The sequence below is a fragment of the Mus caroli genome, unplaced genomic scaffold (assembly GCF_978045245.1).
Source record: "Mus caroli unplaced genomic scaffold, Mus_caroli_1 scaffold_2, whole genome shotgun sequence".
Classification (NCBI taxonomy): Eukaryota; Metazoa; Chordata; class Mammalia; order Rodentia; family Muridae; genus Mus; species Mus caroli.
Window position 1 is genome coordinate 47,985,868 of NW_028227257.1, and position 19,118 is coordinate 48,004,985.

Sequence of the window (19,118 nt, forward strand, 5' to 3'; positions counted from 1 at the left end):
GTGGACCTCAGGACTAGGCTGGGCTTCATGGCTTTCACACAGCAGGGCTCACCCACATCCTCCACATGCCTTTTGTCATTTGCCCACTTCTCTCCTTCTAAGAGAGTATTCCCAGACAGATATCTGGTCACTTTGTGTGTCAGAGCTGGGCAGCCTTCGGTTTCTTGATCTTCCAGAAGGGCAGAAGATTTCTCCCGCAACATGTTATTATCTGGGAATTTGTTAGAAACATACATTCCCAGGCCCCATCCCCAGTCTCAGGAATCAGAAACTCTATGGGTGGGACCCATCACTCTGTATAACAAGTTCCCAGGGGTTACAGATATAGTTTCTAGTGTGTGGACACACAAGGCCTTGAGCTTGATGGGTTCAGCATCTAGGAACTTATAAGACCCAGGAGTTGGGACCAGCAGAACCATACGTACAATACGTACAGGTTCAAGGAGCCCCACTCCATTCAAGAGGCATACTACAAACCCATGAGAGCCAGCCAGATGGTGGTTTCCCTGGACAATGTGGGTGGAACTCATAGAAGAAAGGATGGAGAGAGGGTAGAGCAGCCAGATTCCAGTGTGGAGTATAGTTCTGGGCAGCAAGAGAGGTCACCTGGTGTACTTGGAAAATGATCACAAATTGTTCAGGTCAGCTGGTCAGGTCAGGCTGTGAGTCCGGAAAAGTGGGGGTCCTGGATTAAGGTTCCTGATAAAGTAGATAGTTGTATAGAATCTATTTCCCTCCAAAAGCAGAGGGCACCTTGAAGTCCTTGAAGGAGAAGGGAAGATAAAGTCAGTGCTTGGCTGTTCTCTAGAACACTCTGTTGGGGACAGATAAGGACAGTCATATTTACTTAAGCTCTTAAAAAAAAACCCTCTCTGTGGGTATGTTTATGTGTGGGTGCATGCAGAGGCTAGAGGTCTTGGGTGTCATTCTTCAGAAGCCATCTACGTTGTTTTTGTGACAGGTCCTCTCATTGTTCATTGTCCCGGAGCCCCTTGAGCAGGCTAGGTTGGCTAGCCAGCAAGTCCACCTCCCCAGTGCTTGCTGCACTACAAGTGAACACCATCGTGTCTGGCTTTTAAATGTGGGTTCTGGGGACTGAGTGGTCTGGTCCTTTATGTTTGCCAAGCAAGCACAGACAGAGCTGTCTCCCTAGCAGTCATTGTCCTTTAAGTAAAAATCCTTTCTGTAGAACTTGCAGTTCTTGAAAGGCAGGCCAGCTAGGTGGTGACCCCAGTTGCTCACTCTGACGTGGTCTTCTCATTTCGTGGAGCAGCTGAGAAAATTATGACTGCCAATGAAGAGTTTACTTCTAAATAAGTAGGAAAATGCCCAAAAGGTAGCATGAAAATGGTTTAACTTCCGTTAAGGATTGATCCTGAAGGGCATTTTCAGTTAAGTCAAGCTTTTGAGTTTGTGTTGTCCTTAGTTTTGCAATTAATGCTGTCTCAAGGCATTATCTTTTCATTCCTGGTACAAAGTCAACTGACTAACTGAGTCCTGCAGGAGGTGGGCATCAATGCCTCAACGTCCTCTACAAACAGGCACGTACCCTGTCCAATGGAGCAGGTGAACCAGTGTGGTCAGACCTGTTCTGGTCAAAGCTGCCACCTTATACTGCTGACTGATCTAGTAGCATCGAAAGACACCCCCAAGTGCCCCCATCCCCCACTACCTTCTGTGTACTCCTCTCTGACCTTAAGAAAAAGCACTTGCCCAGATCTTTGTCTTTAAGCTTCTCTTCTGCTTGGTGGAGTCGCTCCCCGAGAGCTCTCCTATATGACCTGTGAATATCAGGACTGTCTTAATTCTGTGAGTGGGATTTTCTCCAGCAGGGTTGGGTGATCCTCATGGGCCTGCAGGTGGCGCTGTCACGTTGTGGTTTCCACCACTTCAAGTTTCATGCCTTTGTACATGACGGCTGCTCAGGAAAATTCCTAGTAGTGAGCATCATGTGGCTGCACTGGTGCCTTCTCACGATGGACATCTGTACAGTGAGCCCGTGCCTTCCCTTACAATGGACACAGGTGTGCAGAGTGGCCTTTGGGGCCAAAAAGTTGAGCCTGACATTGCAAAACCTGAGTTATGAGGGCTTAAAACAGGCACTTTGGAGCTTAAGTTTCATTTTAATCAAGAAAATCTATTTCTAAGATGTGTAGACCTGTAATCCCAGCACTCAGGAGGCAGGGGCAAGCAGATCTCTGTAAGTTCAAAGCCAGCCTGTTTGACATAGTGAGTTCCAGGACAACCAGGACTATAGAAATATCCCGTCTCAAAAGAAAAAAAAAAAAAAAAAAAAGAACAGTTATGTCTAAGCCAGGTATGGGAGTTAGCATTTATAATCACAAGAAAGACTGGGGCAGGAGAAACAGTTTGGGCTCAGGCCCAGTCTGGATTACCAGGTGAGTTCCAGAGTAGCCTTTGACGTTCAGTGAGAAAAACTAACATGATCTCAGAATGATTATGGATCAGTCTGTCTAGGTTTAGTCACCACAGCACGGACCAAACAAATGGGGAAGAAGCGAGGGGAGGGAGAGCGAGGGGAGGAAAAAATGAATCTGAATTCAGGACAAACCCACTCCCCCTGGAGCTGAAGCAGTGGCTGTTCTTTCAGAGTACCTGGTTTGAGTCCCAAAAACCCACAGTGGCTCACAACCATTTGTAACTTCAGTTCCTGGGGATCTGATCTGTCTTTTGACCTCTGAGGGCAATGTATGTGGTGAACAGTCATATATGTAGGCAAAACCACTGATACACATTGAAAAGAAAAAGAAACAAACCTCTTTCTGAGCAGGAGAACCCTCCTCCCCACCCCTCCTCCCCAGGAGTGCTTTTGTATGGGCTAAGTATGTATAACTTAGGGGAAGATGCAAAGTCAGTGGAAACAAGACAGGACCAGAGGTAAGACCCGAGGCCCCTCAGCGACAGGGTTGTGAAATGAGCCCAAGCCACCCTGGCGACAGTCGACTCGGAGCATTGGAGAGAGAACAAATCCCACGGGGTGCTCATCATAACTTCTATTTAATGTCAGTCTGATAGCAAACATTTATAAACTTTTTATATGACAAAACAAAATACATGCAAAGTTACAAATATAGAAAACGTGAAGTACATGCAGATTCAAAGACCAGCTAGGGGTCTGCTTTGGAATCCTATGGAACTGAGTGCACGCTGAAAGCCCAAGGGTCACACGGTAAGCATTTAGTACTGGATGGAACGGCCAGGGCGTTCCACACTTCAGATGTTTTAAAAAGAAGGCATAAGCTTGAAGTTATGTTTTATATATTCTATACAGAAAACCCGCAGTGCAGGCTGAAGCTATCGCAGTTTATGTCTGCTGGGGGATAAAGCAACTTCAGGAACAAATTTTGCCTGATTTAAACAATTCTAGCAGAATTTCTTTCCCACTTTGGAATGGAGCCTACTTCTCTTATCTGCAGCCGAAGAGAATGTTTAGATTGTCTCTCTGTTGTCCAGTTCAAATACAAGTACAGAAACGTAGGGCAGAAGCTAATTCTAGCTTTTGATAATTATGAGACAGAAATGAAGAAACTCAAATGTCTAGCCTTTGTACCTTAACCATCCCTCCCATCACAGGAGGACCAAGCTTTTTACAAGTGCTGGTTCTCCTCAGAGTCAAGATCTCCTAGTTCAATCCAAGCAAGGCTAAAGATCATTCTAGTGCCCTGGGAATGAACAAAGGTTTGCTTTCAACGTCAGTAGGACAATTTGATTTTTTTTCCTGTTGCCTTCAATCAGCTATCATTTGTTAGTAAAGAAAGAATTCCACGTGTGGATGCTCTAGCTATCCCAGGTGGGAGGCTGTTTTCCAGGGCGCCAACCCCAAACAGTGGCTTCTTTGGTTGTAGAACCCTTCGCCTATGCTAAGTTACATGTATCACTGTCACCTTGTACTCTGGGTACAAGTCAGGGGATACACCAGTATTTATTCACTAGACCAAAACAAAGCCCCAACTAGCCAGCAGTTATTTGGTGTTATATTCTTATTGGCCCGATGTTAGCACTGGCTGATGACAGACTTTAATCAAAGGGACCTGAAGCAAAGAGCAACTGGTCTACTGTACATTTCCCAGGGTCCATCAGTGCCAGGGGTATTAGCCTATGGGGGACACAGAGAAGCAAGAATGAGAACCACCTCAATTGAAAGAGCTACAGGTGGATAACCCCGCCCCCAGCCTAGACCACGAGAATGCAAAGGAACAAGCAGGAAGGCCTCCCTCATCCCACGATCAGGAAGATGAGAAAGGAGATGAGGAGGATGACAGGAGGGGAGGAGAAAAGCACGACACTGCTGGATCTTCTCCCGTCGTAATAGGCCTGGGACTCCTTCTGGTACTGGGTGACACACATCTGCTCCACCACGCGCTCCATCATCTTCACGTCGGTCTCCGTGAAGTTCTCCCCCTTGGTGGTGGTGGTGACCGTGTGCTGCTTGATGGTGATATTGACGCAGTCGTGCACGAAGTTGTTCTGGTTGCTGTACTGATCCACCGGCCTGTAGTACACTTGGTTAGGATAGCGGTACATGTTTTCACGGTAGTAGCGGTCCTCCCAGTCGTTGCCAAAATGGATCATGGGCCTGCTCATGGCGCTCCCCAGCATGTAGCCACCAAGGCCCCCCACTACTGCCCCAGCTGCCGCAGCCCCTGCCACATGCTTGAGGTTGGTTTTTGGTTTGCTGGGCTTGTTCCACTGATTATGGGTACCCCCTCCTTGGCCCCAGCCACCGCCATGGGGCTGACCCCAACTACCACCATGAGGTTGTCCCCAGCTGCCCCCATGGGGTTGTCCCCAGCCACCACCGTGGGGCTGCCCCCAGGTGCCACCCTGAGGTGGGTAACGGTTGCCTCCAGGGCTTCCCTGCCCGGGATACCGGCTTCCACCGGTGTTCCACCCTCCAGGCTTTGGCCGCTTTTTGCAGAGGCCGACATCAGTCCACGTAGTCACAAAGAGGGCCAGCAGCCAGTAGCCAAGGTTCGCCATGATGACTGACCTGCAAAATGAGGAACAAGGCATCAGTGCCCAGCACTTAGGCTGGAGGTCCTTGACATCTATCTACAGAGCAAATGTGTGAAAGTCATGGCGTCAACTCCCCCCACCCCACCCCCCACCCCGTGGCTTTTCCTTCAGGAAAAAAGTAAATAAAAAACACATAGCTCATCTTATCCTCTGCTTTGACAAGAGTTACCCCAGCTGGTGAACCACGTCTGGTCTAGGTGATATTGCATGATCGTTACGCCATGGCTTTGAGCTTTAACAACGTAGTGGAATTTGGAACTGGGCATGATCTTGTGGGGAGCCTGGCAACTGTACTAGAAGGCTGCTATACATGGCCCCAGGGTCCTGTGGGGTGTGAGCCTCTACACAGAGGAGAACCTTTATCCACGGATGTAGGCTTCATTCCCCAGAATTCAGAAAGTCACCTGCAGGGGTAGCTGTACGGATCTGTGAGTATACCCGTCCTGAGTAACTGGAACACCACAAGGGCCTGAGTCATGGTCTAGTCAGGAGGGCTCCTGAGTGGCTACAGCGGGAGCAAGGACTTGAAGAAAGCTGACTCAGTGTTTGAGCCCTGGAGACAAGCAGGAAGTCTCCAGAGCCAGGCATGAGGAAGTGCACGTTGGTGCCCCAGCACTTGGGAAGTAGAGGCTGAAACAGGATGGCTGTGAGTTCTAATACGTCTGGGCTTTACAGCTCATGCCTCAGAATCCAAACCAAACCAAGAGCCTCTGTTTCGTTGCCATATTTTATGGGTAAGGGCAGTGCCTGGCACAGAGGAGGACACAACAGACAGCTGTCAAGTGACGGAATTAACATCCCCTAAGCACAAAGCCAAGAATCTCCTTGAAGGAATTTTCAACCTAAGTTTATCAGAGACAGGAATCTAGAGTTTTGGCAGGCTCACTTGAGAATTCCTCACTCTCTCCATAGACAAGAGAGACGGGTGGGCTGGGCTGCTGAGATACATCTAGTTGCATTCACAAGAAGTGCGGCGGTCTCACACACATGGTGAGTTTGAGTTCAGCATGAATGCTTTTCTGAGGGGAGGGAGATAGGGTTTTACTTTGAAGCTTGGGTTTGCTTTGAACTCATGGCAATCCTCCTGACTCAGTCTCTTTAATATTCAGATCACAGATATGTACCAGCTAGTATTAGTATTTGGGTGGTTTTTTCCTTTTGAATTTCTGTACAGAAGGGGTAGTATAGTTTAGAAAACAGCAAACACACCAAATAGCCCCCTCGCCCACAAGTTCCGACCCTCCAATGAGTGTGTGCCTTCATCAAATATAACATTTCAGATCAGTGATCTCACTCACCCTGAGACGAGATCCCTGGGCAGAGGCTAAGGACAACAGTGACGATTGAGCAGTATTACCACACCCTAGGTCAAAACATACACCCCAAAATGCCAGTAGGCCATAAAACCTAAAAGGTGATACACAGCCACACTCTGGTGAGTCCTGCTTCTGGCACCGACAATGCCTTCACATTGGAAAAATTAGAAAATTACTTTTCTAGGAGGAGAGGCCCTTGGTCTTGTGGAAATTATATGCCCCAGTACAGGGGAATGCCAGGGCCAGGAAGTGGGAGTGGGTGGGTTGGGGAGCAGGGCAGAGGGTAAGGCATAGGGGACTTTCGGGATAACATTTGAAATGTAAATGAAGAAAATATCTAATAAAAATGGTTTTTAAAAATGAAACATATTTATGTAAATATAAACATAAATTCTACATATGAAAAAAAAGAAAATTACTTTTCAATTAAATTGTATGATATATATGAGAAAAACTAATAAGGAAGCTGCTAATGGTCTGTTCCTATTTCTATTTATCACTAAAATGGCAAGTGCTCTCAGAAGAAAATCAAGATCCATTTAGAAAACACAAGCCAGATTGAAGGACTGAGACCAGACCAGCCAGGATTTCTGGAAGTTTCTTCCAGTGAGGGTTAGGGGGCTAGGCCCGTGCCACAGCCCCAGCCCCGAGCCTCATAGCTCTGTTCCCTGGCCTTGTTTTCTCATGGCCTAGCTCCTGGCCTCCATGTGACTGTCCCCTCATTTTCTGCCTCAGTCTATCCCGGACTCTGTGGTAAACCCATATAATTCCAGTACAGGAGGATTGTAAGTTCAGAGTTCAGTATAAGTGTTGGGGAAGAACTCAGTGATAGAGTTAGCTTGTGAGAGGCCCTGGGTTCAATCCCCAGAACCCAATCAATCATCAATCATCAATCAATCAATCAATCAATCTCTCAGTCTAAAGAATATTTATGTAAACCACTTTTCCACTCACACTGAGCCAACCTTAGCTGTAAGTTCTTGAGTTTCTCTTTATCTCAGAATACACGAAACTAGTAGCAAATCGTTTCAGTTCAATCTTTACAGTGGATCTTAAGCCCGTTGGGTTTTCACAGTCTCAACACTGCTCTCTATCTTGGTTGGTGCCTCCATCACTGCTCATGTGAATCCTCCCACGGCTGTCCATCTGTCCTCCCTGCCTGTCCCTGAGTCTGTCCAGCTCCTCCTATCTTGTGGTTTCCTTTTAACATGCAGTCCACACTGTACTGCTTCCCCAAGAGGCATTCTTCTATATCCAGGTTAAAATACAAAGTCCTGGCCTCACTGCCTGAATGTCACAGGATTTGGCTTCACTCTCTCCTCTCCCCAGCCTGTTAGAGACAAAGAATACTCTCAGCATTAAAGAAACAAATGAACAGAGTGAGAGCCGAAAAAACGGGCAGCGCCAGAACTGGGAGCTGCAGCAAGGCTCAGCAGCCAGAACTTCCCTTCTGTTTTACCCTAATGCAGGTGGCGATTGTGTCTTTGCCTCATTGGCTAGGATCCTACCTCACAATCTTTCAGATGGGCTAGTTTTAAAAGAATCAGCACAAAGGAAATGAAGGGAAAGGAGAAAGGGTGGGCTGCCGTAGGCCATCAGGTTCTGGGCAGGAAGGCATTGTTTGCAGGGAGCTGGGGCTTTGTATAAACAAAGGTTTTACCAGGTAGTGGAGATTATAAGGTCGGGATAAAAGTGTTACAAGGTCAGGGTTTATGGTATCTAGGCCCTACCTTTGATAGGAAACAAGCATTCCTCATAGACCCCACAAGTGGGTTTCACCTATCTCTGGGCCTTTGCTGCTTCCTTGGCCTCGGTAGCCCCTCCTCCCCCAGCAACTCACATGGCTCTCAGTGGTTGGGAGAGGGGTCTTGCCCACTAGCATAGCGTCCCTCTCCTGTCTTCCTTCCCTGCTTCATTTCTTTCCAGAGCAAGAAACATGCTTGATGTCAGAGCAAGAGACATGCTTGATGTCAGCATTACTGCAGACTTATTATCCTATTTTCTCCTCCATGGGGCAGGCTCCTCCAGGGCAGAGTCTTGGGTCTGTTTACAGCACAGGGCCTGATCAACCAACGCTTACAGTAGATGCTTAAGGGATGACAACGGAAGTATCTTTACTGAAGCATTGCTAACGAGCAACTAGGAATCAGCATCTGCCGTGGATGGGGAAGGAGAACGTGTTTAAAAATTTACACAACACTCTTCTACGATGGCCAGCTAATTTTACTGTTTTACTGAATTAAACGAACGCTTATTTCATATGCCATCCACTGTGGTGGGCTCAGGCTGGCTGATGATGCAGCATTATCTGAAAAAGACAGGGTAGGAGGTGGAGAAGGCTGCTGGGAAGCATATGCTTCTCTAAGCCAGAACGGTTCCCAGCTAGGGGTGTGGCTCAGAGGAAGAGCGTTTGCCTGGACATGCCCTAGTATCCGTCTATTGCAGTGCAAAGCGAAGAAAGTTACAGTGGTGTGATCTGGAGAGAGTCAGGAGTGGGAAATGACACCACACAGGAATAAGGACACAGGAGAGGAACTGACAGAGAAGGTGATGGAGACAGACAGCAGCTAGAGTGGGGTGGGCAGGGTTAGAGGGACACTGGCAGATCTGAGGACACCTGAACCTGGAGTTGTTAGGTGTACAGTGGAAAGGCAAGGAGGGGTCAGGTAACAGGGCCATCCGTGCCCAGCAAGCAGACCTCCGGGACAGATTCAGTGCCATTCTTGGTCTAACATTACAACATCCCTGTTAGTCTCAAGACTACCTGTTTTACAAAGAAAACAAGAAGCTGTATCATTGCTACCCACCCCTCCCATCTGGAGGCTGGTTCTACAGCTGGCCTTATGAGAAGACTGAGAAAGGTCTGGCCTGGGTCTGACTTAAGAGTTTGTTTTTCAGAAGGAACATTTGTGAAGCAGGGACTCTGTGTACACGTGTTCAAGTCTAGGCCTGTATGTGTATACAGAACAGGGCCTGAGTCTTAGACTGCTGCAGGGAGGGAGCTGCCAGGGAAGCAGAGCCATGTGATTCAGTGGGCAGCCTCTGGGGGACACAGTGCCTGCTGTAAGTGGCAAGAGACTGAAAGAATCTATCTGGGAGCCCAGCTTCCAGACTAGGCAGTTACATGGACAGATCATGCAAAGAGCATCCCATCTGGAGGAGGTGGTTAGGGGATCTAGGTTTGGTTACACTGATGTCAATCAACATGTGGGAAAAGAACTTCAAGCATCTGAGATAGGGTACAGCCACCAACCGGAGACATCAGTCCGGGAGCTGTCCCCATACATACAACAGGACATCAGAGCCATGTTTGCCAGTACTGAGATGGATATTAGATAATGTTGGAGAATTATAAAATATATCAAGACAGGGTCATTTCAAAATCAGCTGGGAATATGAAAAAAACCATTTAATCATTTAATTCCTACACAAAATCATTTCTAAAGAGGGACTCAACCCTTACACAAGGCCTAAGGGGGCTTAAACACTAAATTCAAAGTCCTTGTTCTAAAAATAGGGCCACCTAAGTGACTAGTTCCTGGGCTGTGGATGTAGCTAGTGGCACAGCATTTGCCTGAGTTCCAGCCCTTGTACAGCAAACAATTGTTGGTTCATTAGGTTGCTGGGAATAAAGATTAGATTTCTGAGGTCATGGCTGTGTTGTGATATCATCTAAGATATTTTAGTAAGTACTTAATAAAGGTCATTATCTATATTTTTCACTAAGAACACTCCTAGAACAGTAGCAATACTAATTTCCTTAGCTTGATAAATATCACAATAAAACCAGGATACATAACGATTGGCCTTTGAATACATTCTTTTTAAGAGCAGAAGCAGATTAAAAACAAAAACTTCCACTGTTCATAGACTCAAGGTGTTGCCAAAGCCATGTTTAAAGATGAAGAAATCAAAGGTGCAGGAACTACAGAGAATGAGGTCACACTGACATCATTTTCAATTAACAGTATCACAACAGAAGATAAGGGTGGCTGGCGCACACCTTTAATCCCAGCACATGGGAGGCAGAGGCAGTGGATCTCTAAGCTGAGGCCAGCCTGATCTACAAATCAAGTCCCAGGACAGTCAAGGCTACACAGAGAAATTGTCTCAAAAAAACCAATCAAACAAAATAAAACAAACAATAGCAGAATTCAGCAAGGTTGCAGGATACAGGATGAGTGTCTTGTTTTTCTATCGCTGTGATAATACACCACGGCCCAGACAACTTGGAGAAGGGTTTATTCCGCTAACATTTCCAGAAGGGTAGGAGCCTGGTACCACCTGGCAGGTGAGCTTGGCAGCAGGCAGGAAGGCATTGGTGCTACTGCAGCAGCTAGAGTTCACATCTTGATCCCAAAGCAGAAGGCAGAGACAGCTAATTGGAAATGGTAAAAGTCTTTGGAAACCTCACAGCCCCTCCCTTCCTCCAGTGACTTCCTCCAGCAAGGCCACACCTCCTAATATTTCCCAACAGTCACCAACTTGGGACCAAAATACGCAAATGCCTAAGACTTAGGGGGACATCTCACTCAAACCACCACAATAAACATACAGAAACCAAGATCATTTCTATACCAGCCACAATTAACTAGAAAAAAATAGATATTCATATAGCAAGCAAACTGTAAAATATCTAGAAATGGCAAAACTAAATAAAAAGTGATTTTATATGGCAGAAATTCAAAACTTTAACTTTTAGGTTGATTTTTCTGAATAACCTAATAAACACACATGGAAGAAGACATATTTATTACATGGAAGAAGACATAGTTATTACATGAAAGAAGACATAGTTATTCATCAAAAGCACCTTAAAGGAAAGAGAGAGTGGAGAATGTTGCACATCAGACTTAAATCATCCTATAAAGCCATCTTTAAATAAAGTACCAAAAGCCACTAAAATTCAGAAACAGATCAACAGAATAAAGTTCAAATATGGAAGCATATATACACTTCATAAAAGTTCCTGATATATCAGTGGGTAACATGAACCAGTAAGGAAGAAAGATTTGATGGTTCTGGGAAACTGAATCCAAATGAATCCCTACCCCCAAATGCAAAAGGAGACTCTCGATAGACCACAGGCCTAACTGTAAGTAAGAAGATTGTGCACCACCTTAATCCAGCTCTCTGGAACGTAGGCAAGATGGTCAAGTCTTAGGCCAGTCTGGATAACACAGTAAGACCTATCTCTCAACCTAAAACAATAAATAGGCCATCGAAAAGGATAGTTTTCCAAAGTACAAATGGTCAATAAACACATGGAAAAACGTTCAATATCACTGGCTGTCACAGAAGCACAGATTAAAATTACATAGTGAAGCCATCTCATCCAGGTTAGAATAAGACAAATAACAAATGCTGGCAAGGATGAGAAAAGGGAACCCTTAAATTAGACCTCACCACGGAAATGTATATAGGAGCTGTAGAAAACTGAAACTAGATCTACCACATGACCTAGCTATACCACTGTTAGGTGTTTATCCAAAGGATTCCAAGAGAGCCTGTCAGAGACACCTGCATGCTGCTGTTTATTACAGCGCCATTGACCAAAGCTAAGTCATGGGAACAACCTAAGCGTCCATCAAGAGAGAAGGGATAAAGACAGTAGGGCTTCATTCAGCCATAAAGAACAGCAAAATCATGCCATCTGGAGGGAGATGGATGCAACCAGAGATTATCATTTCAAATGAATGAAGTCGGGCAAATGTTGCATGTTTTCTCTCACATACAGTTCCTAGATTTTACATAGATACACAAAATAGTGTCTGGCTGGCTGGCATGGAAGGACAGTGAACCTGTCTAGGGGAAGACTGGGAGGCAGAAGGAAAGAAAGGGAAGGCAGCAGGCATGGTTAAAGTACACTATATATCCTATGAAAATGTTCTTACACAACTCCATACTATGTACATTTACTATATGTCAGTAAAAAAAATCAACCTGTATGTCCTACTACTGCCCTAAATTGTGTATGTCATGGTACATGCATGTGTGCATGCAAGAGAACATGCATGTGTATGATATTAAAATACAGATGAGTGTTCTTGTGATCCAGAAGGTGAAGAAGGGCTTTCCAGACAAGAAGACACAAAGCACAGGCAAACCTAGAGGGATGAATTTGATGGTAATAACCAAGAAATCTTGTTCAATGCTATGAGAAAACGCCATGAGCAAAGCCAATAAAACACACACAAGATGCTAATGTACATAAGCTCACAGTGTTTGTAGCATTAAAGTCGGGCAGGAGGGTTCTTTCCAGAATCTACAGAGAAGCTTTACAAAAAGTAGGACATCAATTCTCTGAGAAAATGATTAATATATGATCACTGATTTGCAGTAGTGGGAGAGCCAATGGTATGTAAGCTATTAAAGTCCTTAGGAACCATATAAAATGAGGACAAAATATAAAAGCGAAGTTGAATATTGTCAAGATGGCGGACTCCTGGGGGTCCAGGAGCCCACACAGCCAGCGGGAGAACATGAGTGGTAGAAATGGATAGTAAGAATGAAAAGATCAATGGTTACACAATTAAAAAGGGAGAATAGGAAGAGAACATTTCAAAATGAAGTACTGCATTTGCAAGAAATAATTTAAAAAATAAATCTAGAACATGTGGACTTTCTAAATAAAATTAAGAGTTATTTGATAATATAGACACACATGTATCATTAGAAAACACAGCAACAAAGTAGAGTGGTAGTGCACTTGGCTACAATGTGTGAGGCCCTGGGTTCAAGTCCCAGAATCAAAAAGTAAGTAAGTAAATGAATAAATAAAACCACCCCAACATGGCAGCTATAGGTTGGACATGAGAGAGGGAAAATCCACTCAGAATGAGAAAGCTCTAGAGAGACAGTAACTATATTTGTCTTATGAACTAAAAATCTTTGGGAAATGGGCCCCCTTCCCATTAACATATAAACTATAAAAGTGACTTTAGAATGAATCCATTCAATATGTATCTTTGTTTGTTTGTTTTTTTGTTGTTGTTTTTCCAGACAGGGTTTCTCTGTGTAGCCCTGGCTGTCCTGGAACTCACTCTGTGACCAGGCTGGCCTTGAACTCAGAAATCCACCTGCCTCTGCCTCCCAAGTGCTGGGATTAAAGGCGTGCGCCACCACTGCCCGGCATTCAATGTATCTTTATTGAATAACTGGTATATGCATTTTAAAAAGCAGAGCTGGGTATTGGTGGCCTATACCTATGATCCTAGTAAGAGAGTGTTTTCATTAATGTGATGAAAACATCAAGCCTGTTGCCATTTTTAGATTTTTCTAGGAGCTTACAGAGTTGTGATTTCCTATGTGAAAATGATGGAAAATCACCTAGAAAGGTCTTAGGGGTTAAAAAAAAAACCTAAGCTCACTAGAATGGCAGTCTTTGAAATCTGCTGCATCTAAAGACACAGTGGGTAACATTTGGCATTAAGAACACAAAATATCTAGGGCTCAGCCTCAATATAAATAGCAGACTTACTGAGGAAAGCTATATAATTTTGCTGAGATTAAAAAAATACTAGAGGGTTGGAGAGATGGCTCAGCGGTTAAGAGCACTGACTGTTCTTCCAGGGGCCCTGAATTCAAATCCCAGCAACCACATGGTGGCTCACAACCATCTGTAATGGGATCTGATGGACTCTTCTGGTGTGTCGGAAGACAGCTACAGTGTACTCATATACATAAAGTAATTAAATATTTTTTTAAATAATAGAATAAGAAAAAGACATGTATTAATGGGTTTTAGAAACCAATATAAGAGATTGCAATTCTATCCAAATAATCCAGAGTAAACACTATTTTATCCAAATTCAGAGGACTTTAAGAAACATGGTGCAGAGACACCTGAAAGGATGCAGGGCATGGAGTTCACAAATGCAGTCCCTGCGACTGAAAGGTGGAGGCAGGGGGATCAAGAGCTCAACCTACCTTGGTTATGAAATGAGTTGGAAGCTAGGCTGGGCTGAGCCTTGCCTGCCTGTCTGCCTAAAAAGAACTGGATGGTGGATTTAGCTCAATGCTAGAGCATCTGTCTGCTACATGTGAGATTCTGAATTTGCTTCCTAGCACCAAACCAACCAAACCAACCAACAAAAAACCCCAAACAAAACCCCTAAAAACTGGAGAAATTCTGTGTGAGAACAGAATCCAGAGCAGATCTGGTCCAATGCCATGTAAACCTGCACAGAAATCACAAGGTTCTGCTCACAGGAGCAACATGTGCAGCTATGGAACCAGAGAGAGGAGGGTACAAAAGATCGACAAGTCACTCAGTTATTCTATTCCTGCTATGCACAGGCATCAAGGAGCAGAGCTGCTAAGAACTTGTCCTGAAGTTGTAGCAGCCTAAGATGCTGCTGCTGAGATCCATATATATTGATCAGTCTCTGCAATCCACTAGGCTCAGAATACATACAACTTGAAGATGAATCTGTTAAATTATGAAGCAGAGAGAATAACACTCGAGCACACACACAAATATACAAAACAGGCACATATATATATATATATATATATATATATATATATATATATATATGCAAACACATAAAGACACAATATGCACACACAAAAAAACCAAAATATAGACACACATATGTACAGATAGACAGACAGACAGACACATCCTCTACTCCCATCCCTGGGAGGAAATTTCCTATCTTTCTTGTGCTAAGTACAATTAATTCATTTCTCATCATTTGATGTCACTGGTCCTTAAGGACCTGGATCAAGCTATGAGAGATCATGGAAAACATTTTAGGGCTTTAAGTGGTATCTTCAGGCCCATCTCTGGATTAAATAGAGTAAAGGGTCCGTAAGCTGACTCATTATCAGAGCTACTTTAAGAACTTTGGAAAAAAAAAACATCAGCTATCCGCCCAGGACAGCCTGGATGTATTTATGGATGGAATAGGAGAGGTTGGAAAAGCCTCCCACGGAGCCTGCTGCCCGCCTGCCCGCCCTCCTTCCTTCTCTCGCAAAGCTAGGCCATCTAACATTTTACACTTTCTGTTAAGGGATGCAGTTCCTTTGGAGTAGCCACACAATACTGCAGTAGCAATGAGCAGAGAACTATTGAACACAGAACTCCCAGGTTTGAGAGGGAATGCGCACACTATCCATTTATGCATTACTTTATAATGCTGTAGCCATCCCTGCTTTAGATACAAATGTATGTTTAAGTATTTATTATGCAGGAGCTCACAGATGCCTTTCAAGAATGGAATGAGAAAGTTAAAACCAACATTCAGAAAAACTAGCTGGGTGTGGTAACGTGGCTTGGAACTTGGAACTTGGCACAGGACTAGAAGGTTGCATACAGGGAGTTCCAGGTCAGCCTGGGCATAGGAGATCCTGCCGAAAAAACAAAAAACTCAACCCTCAAACCAAGAATAAACAAAAGAAAAATCCCAAATTAAAAAAACAACAAACAAGCAAAATCCTTCATTTGACCTTTCTTATTTGAAATTTGTCATAAAAATGCCTATCTATTTTAATATTTTTAAAATGCTTTCAGTTCCTTGGCCCAGCACAGTCCTCAGGAAAAACAGTGGCCCTTGTCCCATAGAATTAAGCTGACTTCGCAAGACAGCGGTGAACCGTGAGGCATAAGTGGCCTTTGGAACAAGCACGGAGGTTTTCTGGCCCCCATCTCCCCAGTTGATGATTTTTCAGCTCCCCTCCCAACCCTCCTCAAGACCATCACGATTCACAGGGCACTCACAGTCTGCTTGGCTCTCCTAAATTGGACTGGTACCACTAGGAAGGCAGAATGCTTCAGCTCGGTTGAAATGGTTCAGTTCTGAAATATACTCAGGAGTCCTTTAAAACAACAAAAAGAGAAAACTAGAATTGATAAATAAGTCTGAGAACTGAAATACAATCTAATCTAATATGCAAATTATCAAACCAATACTAAAGAGTCACACAAAATGGAGCAGTATTTGAACACAGAAGTAAGGGCAGCGCAAACATATTCCAAAAAGCAAACAGGGCATGATCTATGTTATTTTAGAAACTAAAAACCTATCCCTGGGTTCGATCCCAGCAATCTCCAGTCTTTCAAGAAAAGAAGCCTGTAAACTGTTTTTTTTTTTTTTTTTTTTCCTCCCAAATAAGTTAGTGGAAATAATACAGCAACAAACATACAGAGGAGATCAGACACATCTTCTGAGCTCTTTCAATTACTGCTTTTCTGGGCTTTTCACTGAGACAGCCTGAGTCCTGAAAAGCCTTGGTCTCCTTACCTGTACTTTGACTCTCAGTTGTCCCCAGTGATACGTGGAGCCTAAAATGAAGAGTGTTCATGATGGCCTCGGCTCCCATCATGAGTCTATCAGTTTCTTAGCTGCTTGGCTGTTAGACATTTAGGTTGATTTTTCAGTTGGATCTAATTTTCTCTAACTGCAGGCCATATGGCTCCCCTAGCCCTTTGTTTGTTCCTTCCCAGTAAATTGCCAGAAGTGGGGTTTCTGGGTCACAGCACACGACTAATAATACCTCACCAGATTGTTTTACTGCTGGGCACGGTGGTTTATGCCTGTACCAGGGCATTCTGGGAAGTTGCAGGGAGGATTGCCACAAATTTGAGGCCTGCCGGGTCTACACAGCAAATTCCAGCTACATATTGAAAGTATGATTAATGAGCTCACAAACACACTACAAACTAACCAAGGAACCAAACACAAAAAGCCCTAACTGACTTACAGTATTCTCAACTAAGTGTGAATGGGAAACAGAACAGTGCACTTTCAATGTCAAGTTTCACACAGACAGTTAATCTCTGAAATAAATGCCAGGCATGGGTAGCAGTTTTCTCCTTTCCAAATATGATGGAAAGGGGATGGAGGGATGCTTAGAAGTTTTAAGAGCTCTGGTTGCTCTTCCAGAGGACCTGGATTTGGTTCTGAACTCCCCTGTGGCAGGGGCTCACATAACCATCCACGGCTCTAGTTCCAGGGCATCCAGCACCCTCTTCTGACCTCCACAGAACCAGGCCTGTATACAGGCGAATGTGGATGCAAAACACTCATGCACATAAAATAAACACTAGTCTTTTAAAAAAGGAATAGACAAAAGGAACCCCAGGCAATGTCAAGTCATGATTGTTGGTTGTAAAGCAATCTTTCTAGCCCTTAAGCAGGGCCACCTGTTCCCAAACCTGACACGATGGTTTCAGGCAACCTCTAGGTTAGGGTTGCTGTTGCCATTGTCTCTGTCTATTTAATAGATGTAAAGACAGCAAACAAACTTGCTTTAATTTGCATCTTATTCAGAAAATGACTCATCGTTTAGTCCCTGCTATAAATAATATGGAAAGCTTGTGTCAGATTCAAATACAACACAAATCATCCCTTAGCTATTTCCTTCGACTCCTCGAAGCTCTCGGATGTGTGTGTAGGTAAAGTAGTTCCTTTTCTTCATTGAATAGTTAATTTTTCAAGATGTTTGGCATTTTAATGCAAAATTTTGATTCCTGTTTGTGATATAATTAAATTTGCACGTCTTTAATCCCATTCTCCCAGGAGTTCCTCTTAAGGAAATGGAGAATTCAGCGCACCGGCAACTGCTATTAAACCACGGTATTCAAAGTACAAGAAAATAAGACAATCATGAAAACGCCTTGACAGGGCAGTGAAGGCGCACGGCGACGTTGAGTATGAAACTGAGCAAGGGAGTAATGACTGTGGTGGAATCACGAGGTAAAATTATGTTCGCTGTAGCTACTACAAAGAGAGAAGAAAACAGCCAAGGACAGTCAAAAGATGCCACCCCCATCCCCAGCGATGCTGAGCTGTGAATCCGGCTCGGGAAGGAAAGGCTGGCTCCCGGCCTCGCTGCCCTGGGATTCGGTCCCTCCAGGAGTCGCGCAGCAGCGGGTGTACAGTCACCTCCCAGCCAGGCTCAGCCCCAGTCCCAGTCCCCGTGGCCTATGGGCCCCGAGAGGCGCAGTGAGCCGAGCTTGGCGACGGAAGGCTGAGTGCTCGCCAAGGCCTGGCTTCAGCAGCCCGCTTACCTGCCACCGATGCGACGCGGCACCCAGAATCGGTCTGCTGATCTGACAACGCGGGGGAGCCGGGACTGGAAAGGGGCGGGGCAGGCGGGAGCTAGGCGGGGCGAGGGGCGGGGCGAGATGCTCACCAATGGCCGCGCCGCGTCTCTCGGGGAGGGGGGGTAAGGGGGGGGAAATGAGTCACCGCTCTGGACTGGCTTAAATGCTTGTATCTGTTTAAACCTCCCCCAGTGTCAGCACTCCCTGACGACGCTCAGCAACTATAAAAATCATCTTTAATGGAAGACTGATCCAGTATCCAGTGCTCCCGTTACATAATGGGTAGTAGAGAAAATGAAAGGTTACCTAACGGAGCGAGGAAGCCATCGTTGAACTTTGGTAACAAGAAATTGGTAACGAAGATTTTCGACATTTTTCCAGAAACTATAAAAGAATTAGAGGCCTAGAAAGTATATTGGCCATTGCATGTTGGCTTATTTATTCTCTGTTGATTCCTTCTTTTCCCCCTTCTTTCCTTTCTTTTTCTTTTCTCTCCTTCCCTTTTTTCTTTATCTTTGGAGACAATCTCGTAGCCCAATTTGGCCTGGTGTTCCTACTAAGTAATTTAAGCTGACCTCAAACTCAAAGCAATGCTTCTCCCCCAATCTCCTGAGTTCTAGGATATAGACTCGTACCACCACACCCAACTCATCTAATTACTTTTTTCTTTTATTGTGTCCAAAGGAAAAAAATGCACTGCATTTAACAGCTCC

At 44.7% G+C, this 19,118-nt stretch overlaps 1 protein-coding gene across 2 annotated transcripts; it reads right to left on the reverse strand.

Moving 5' to 3' along the window:
- Positions 1-2,999: 2,999 nt before the first annotated feature.
- On the reverse strand, positions 3,000-18,448 carry Prnp (prion protein (Kanno blood group)). 2 transcript variants are annotated; one of them, XM_021185802.3, is made up of 3 exons: positions 18,370-18,448; positions 16,078-16,175; positions 3,000-5,011 (listed from the first exon to the last, which is right to left on the reverse strand). In XM_021185802.3, the coding sequence occupies exon 3, from the start codon at positions 4,999-5,001 to the stop codon at positions 4,237-4,239; it is 765 nt and encodes a 254-aa protein (XP_021041461.1). In that variant the 5' UTR covers positions 5,002-5,011; positions 16,078-16,175; positions 18,370-18,448; the 3' UTR covers positions 3,000-4,236. The 2 variants fall into 2 exon arrangements, with proteins under 2 accessions (XP_021041461.1, XP_029330000.1); XM_029474140.2 differs by lacking the exon at positions 18,370-18,448 and adding an exon at positions 16,601-16,624.
- Between the last annotated feature and the right edge of the window lie 670 nt (positions 18,449-19,118).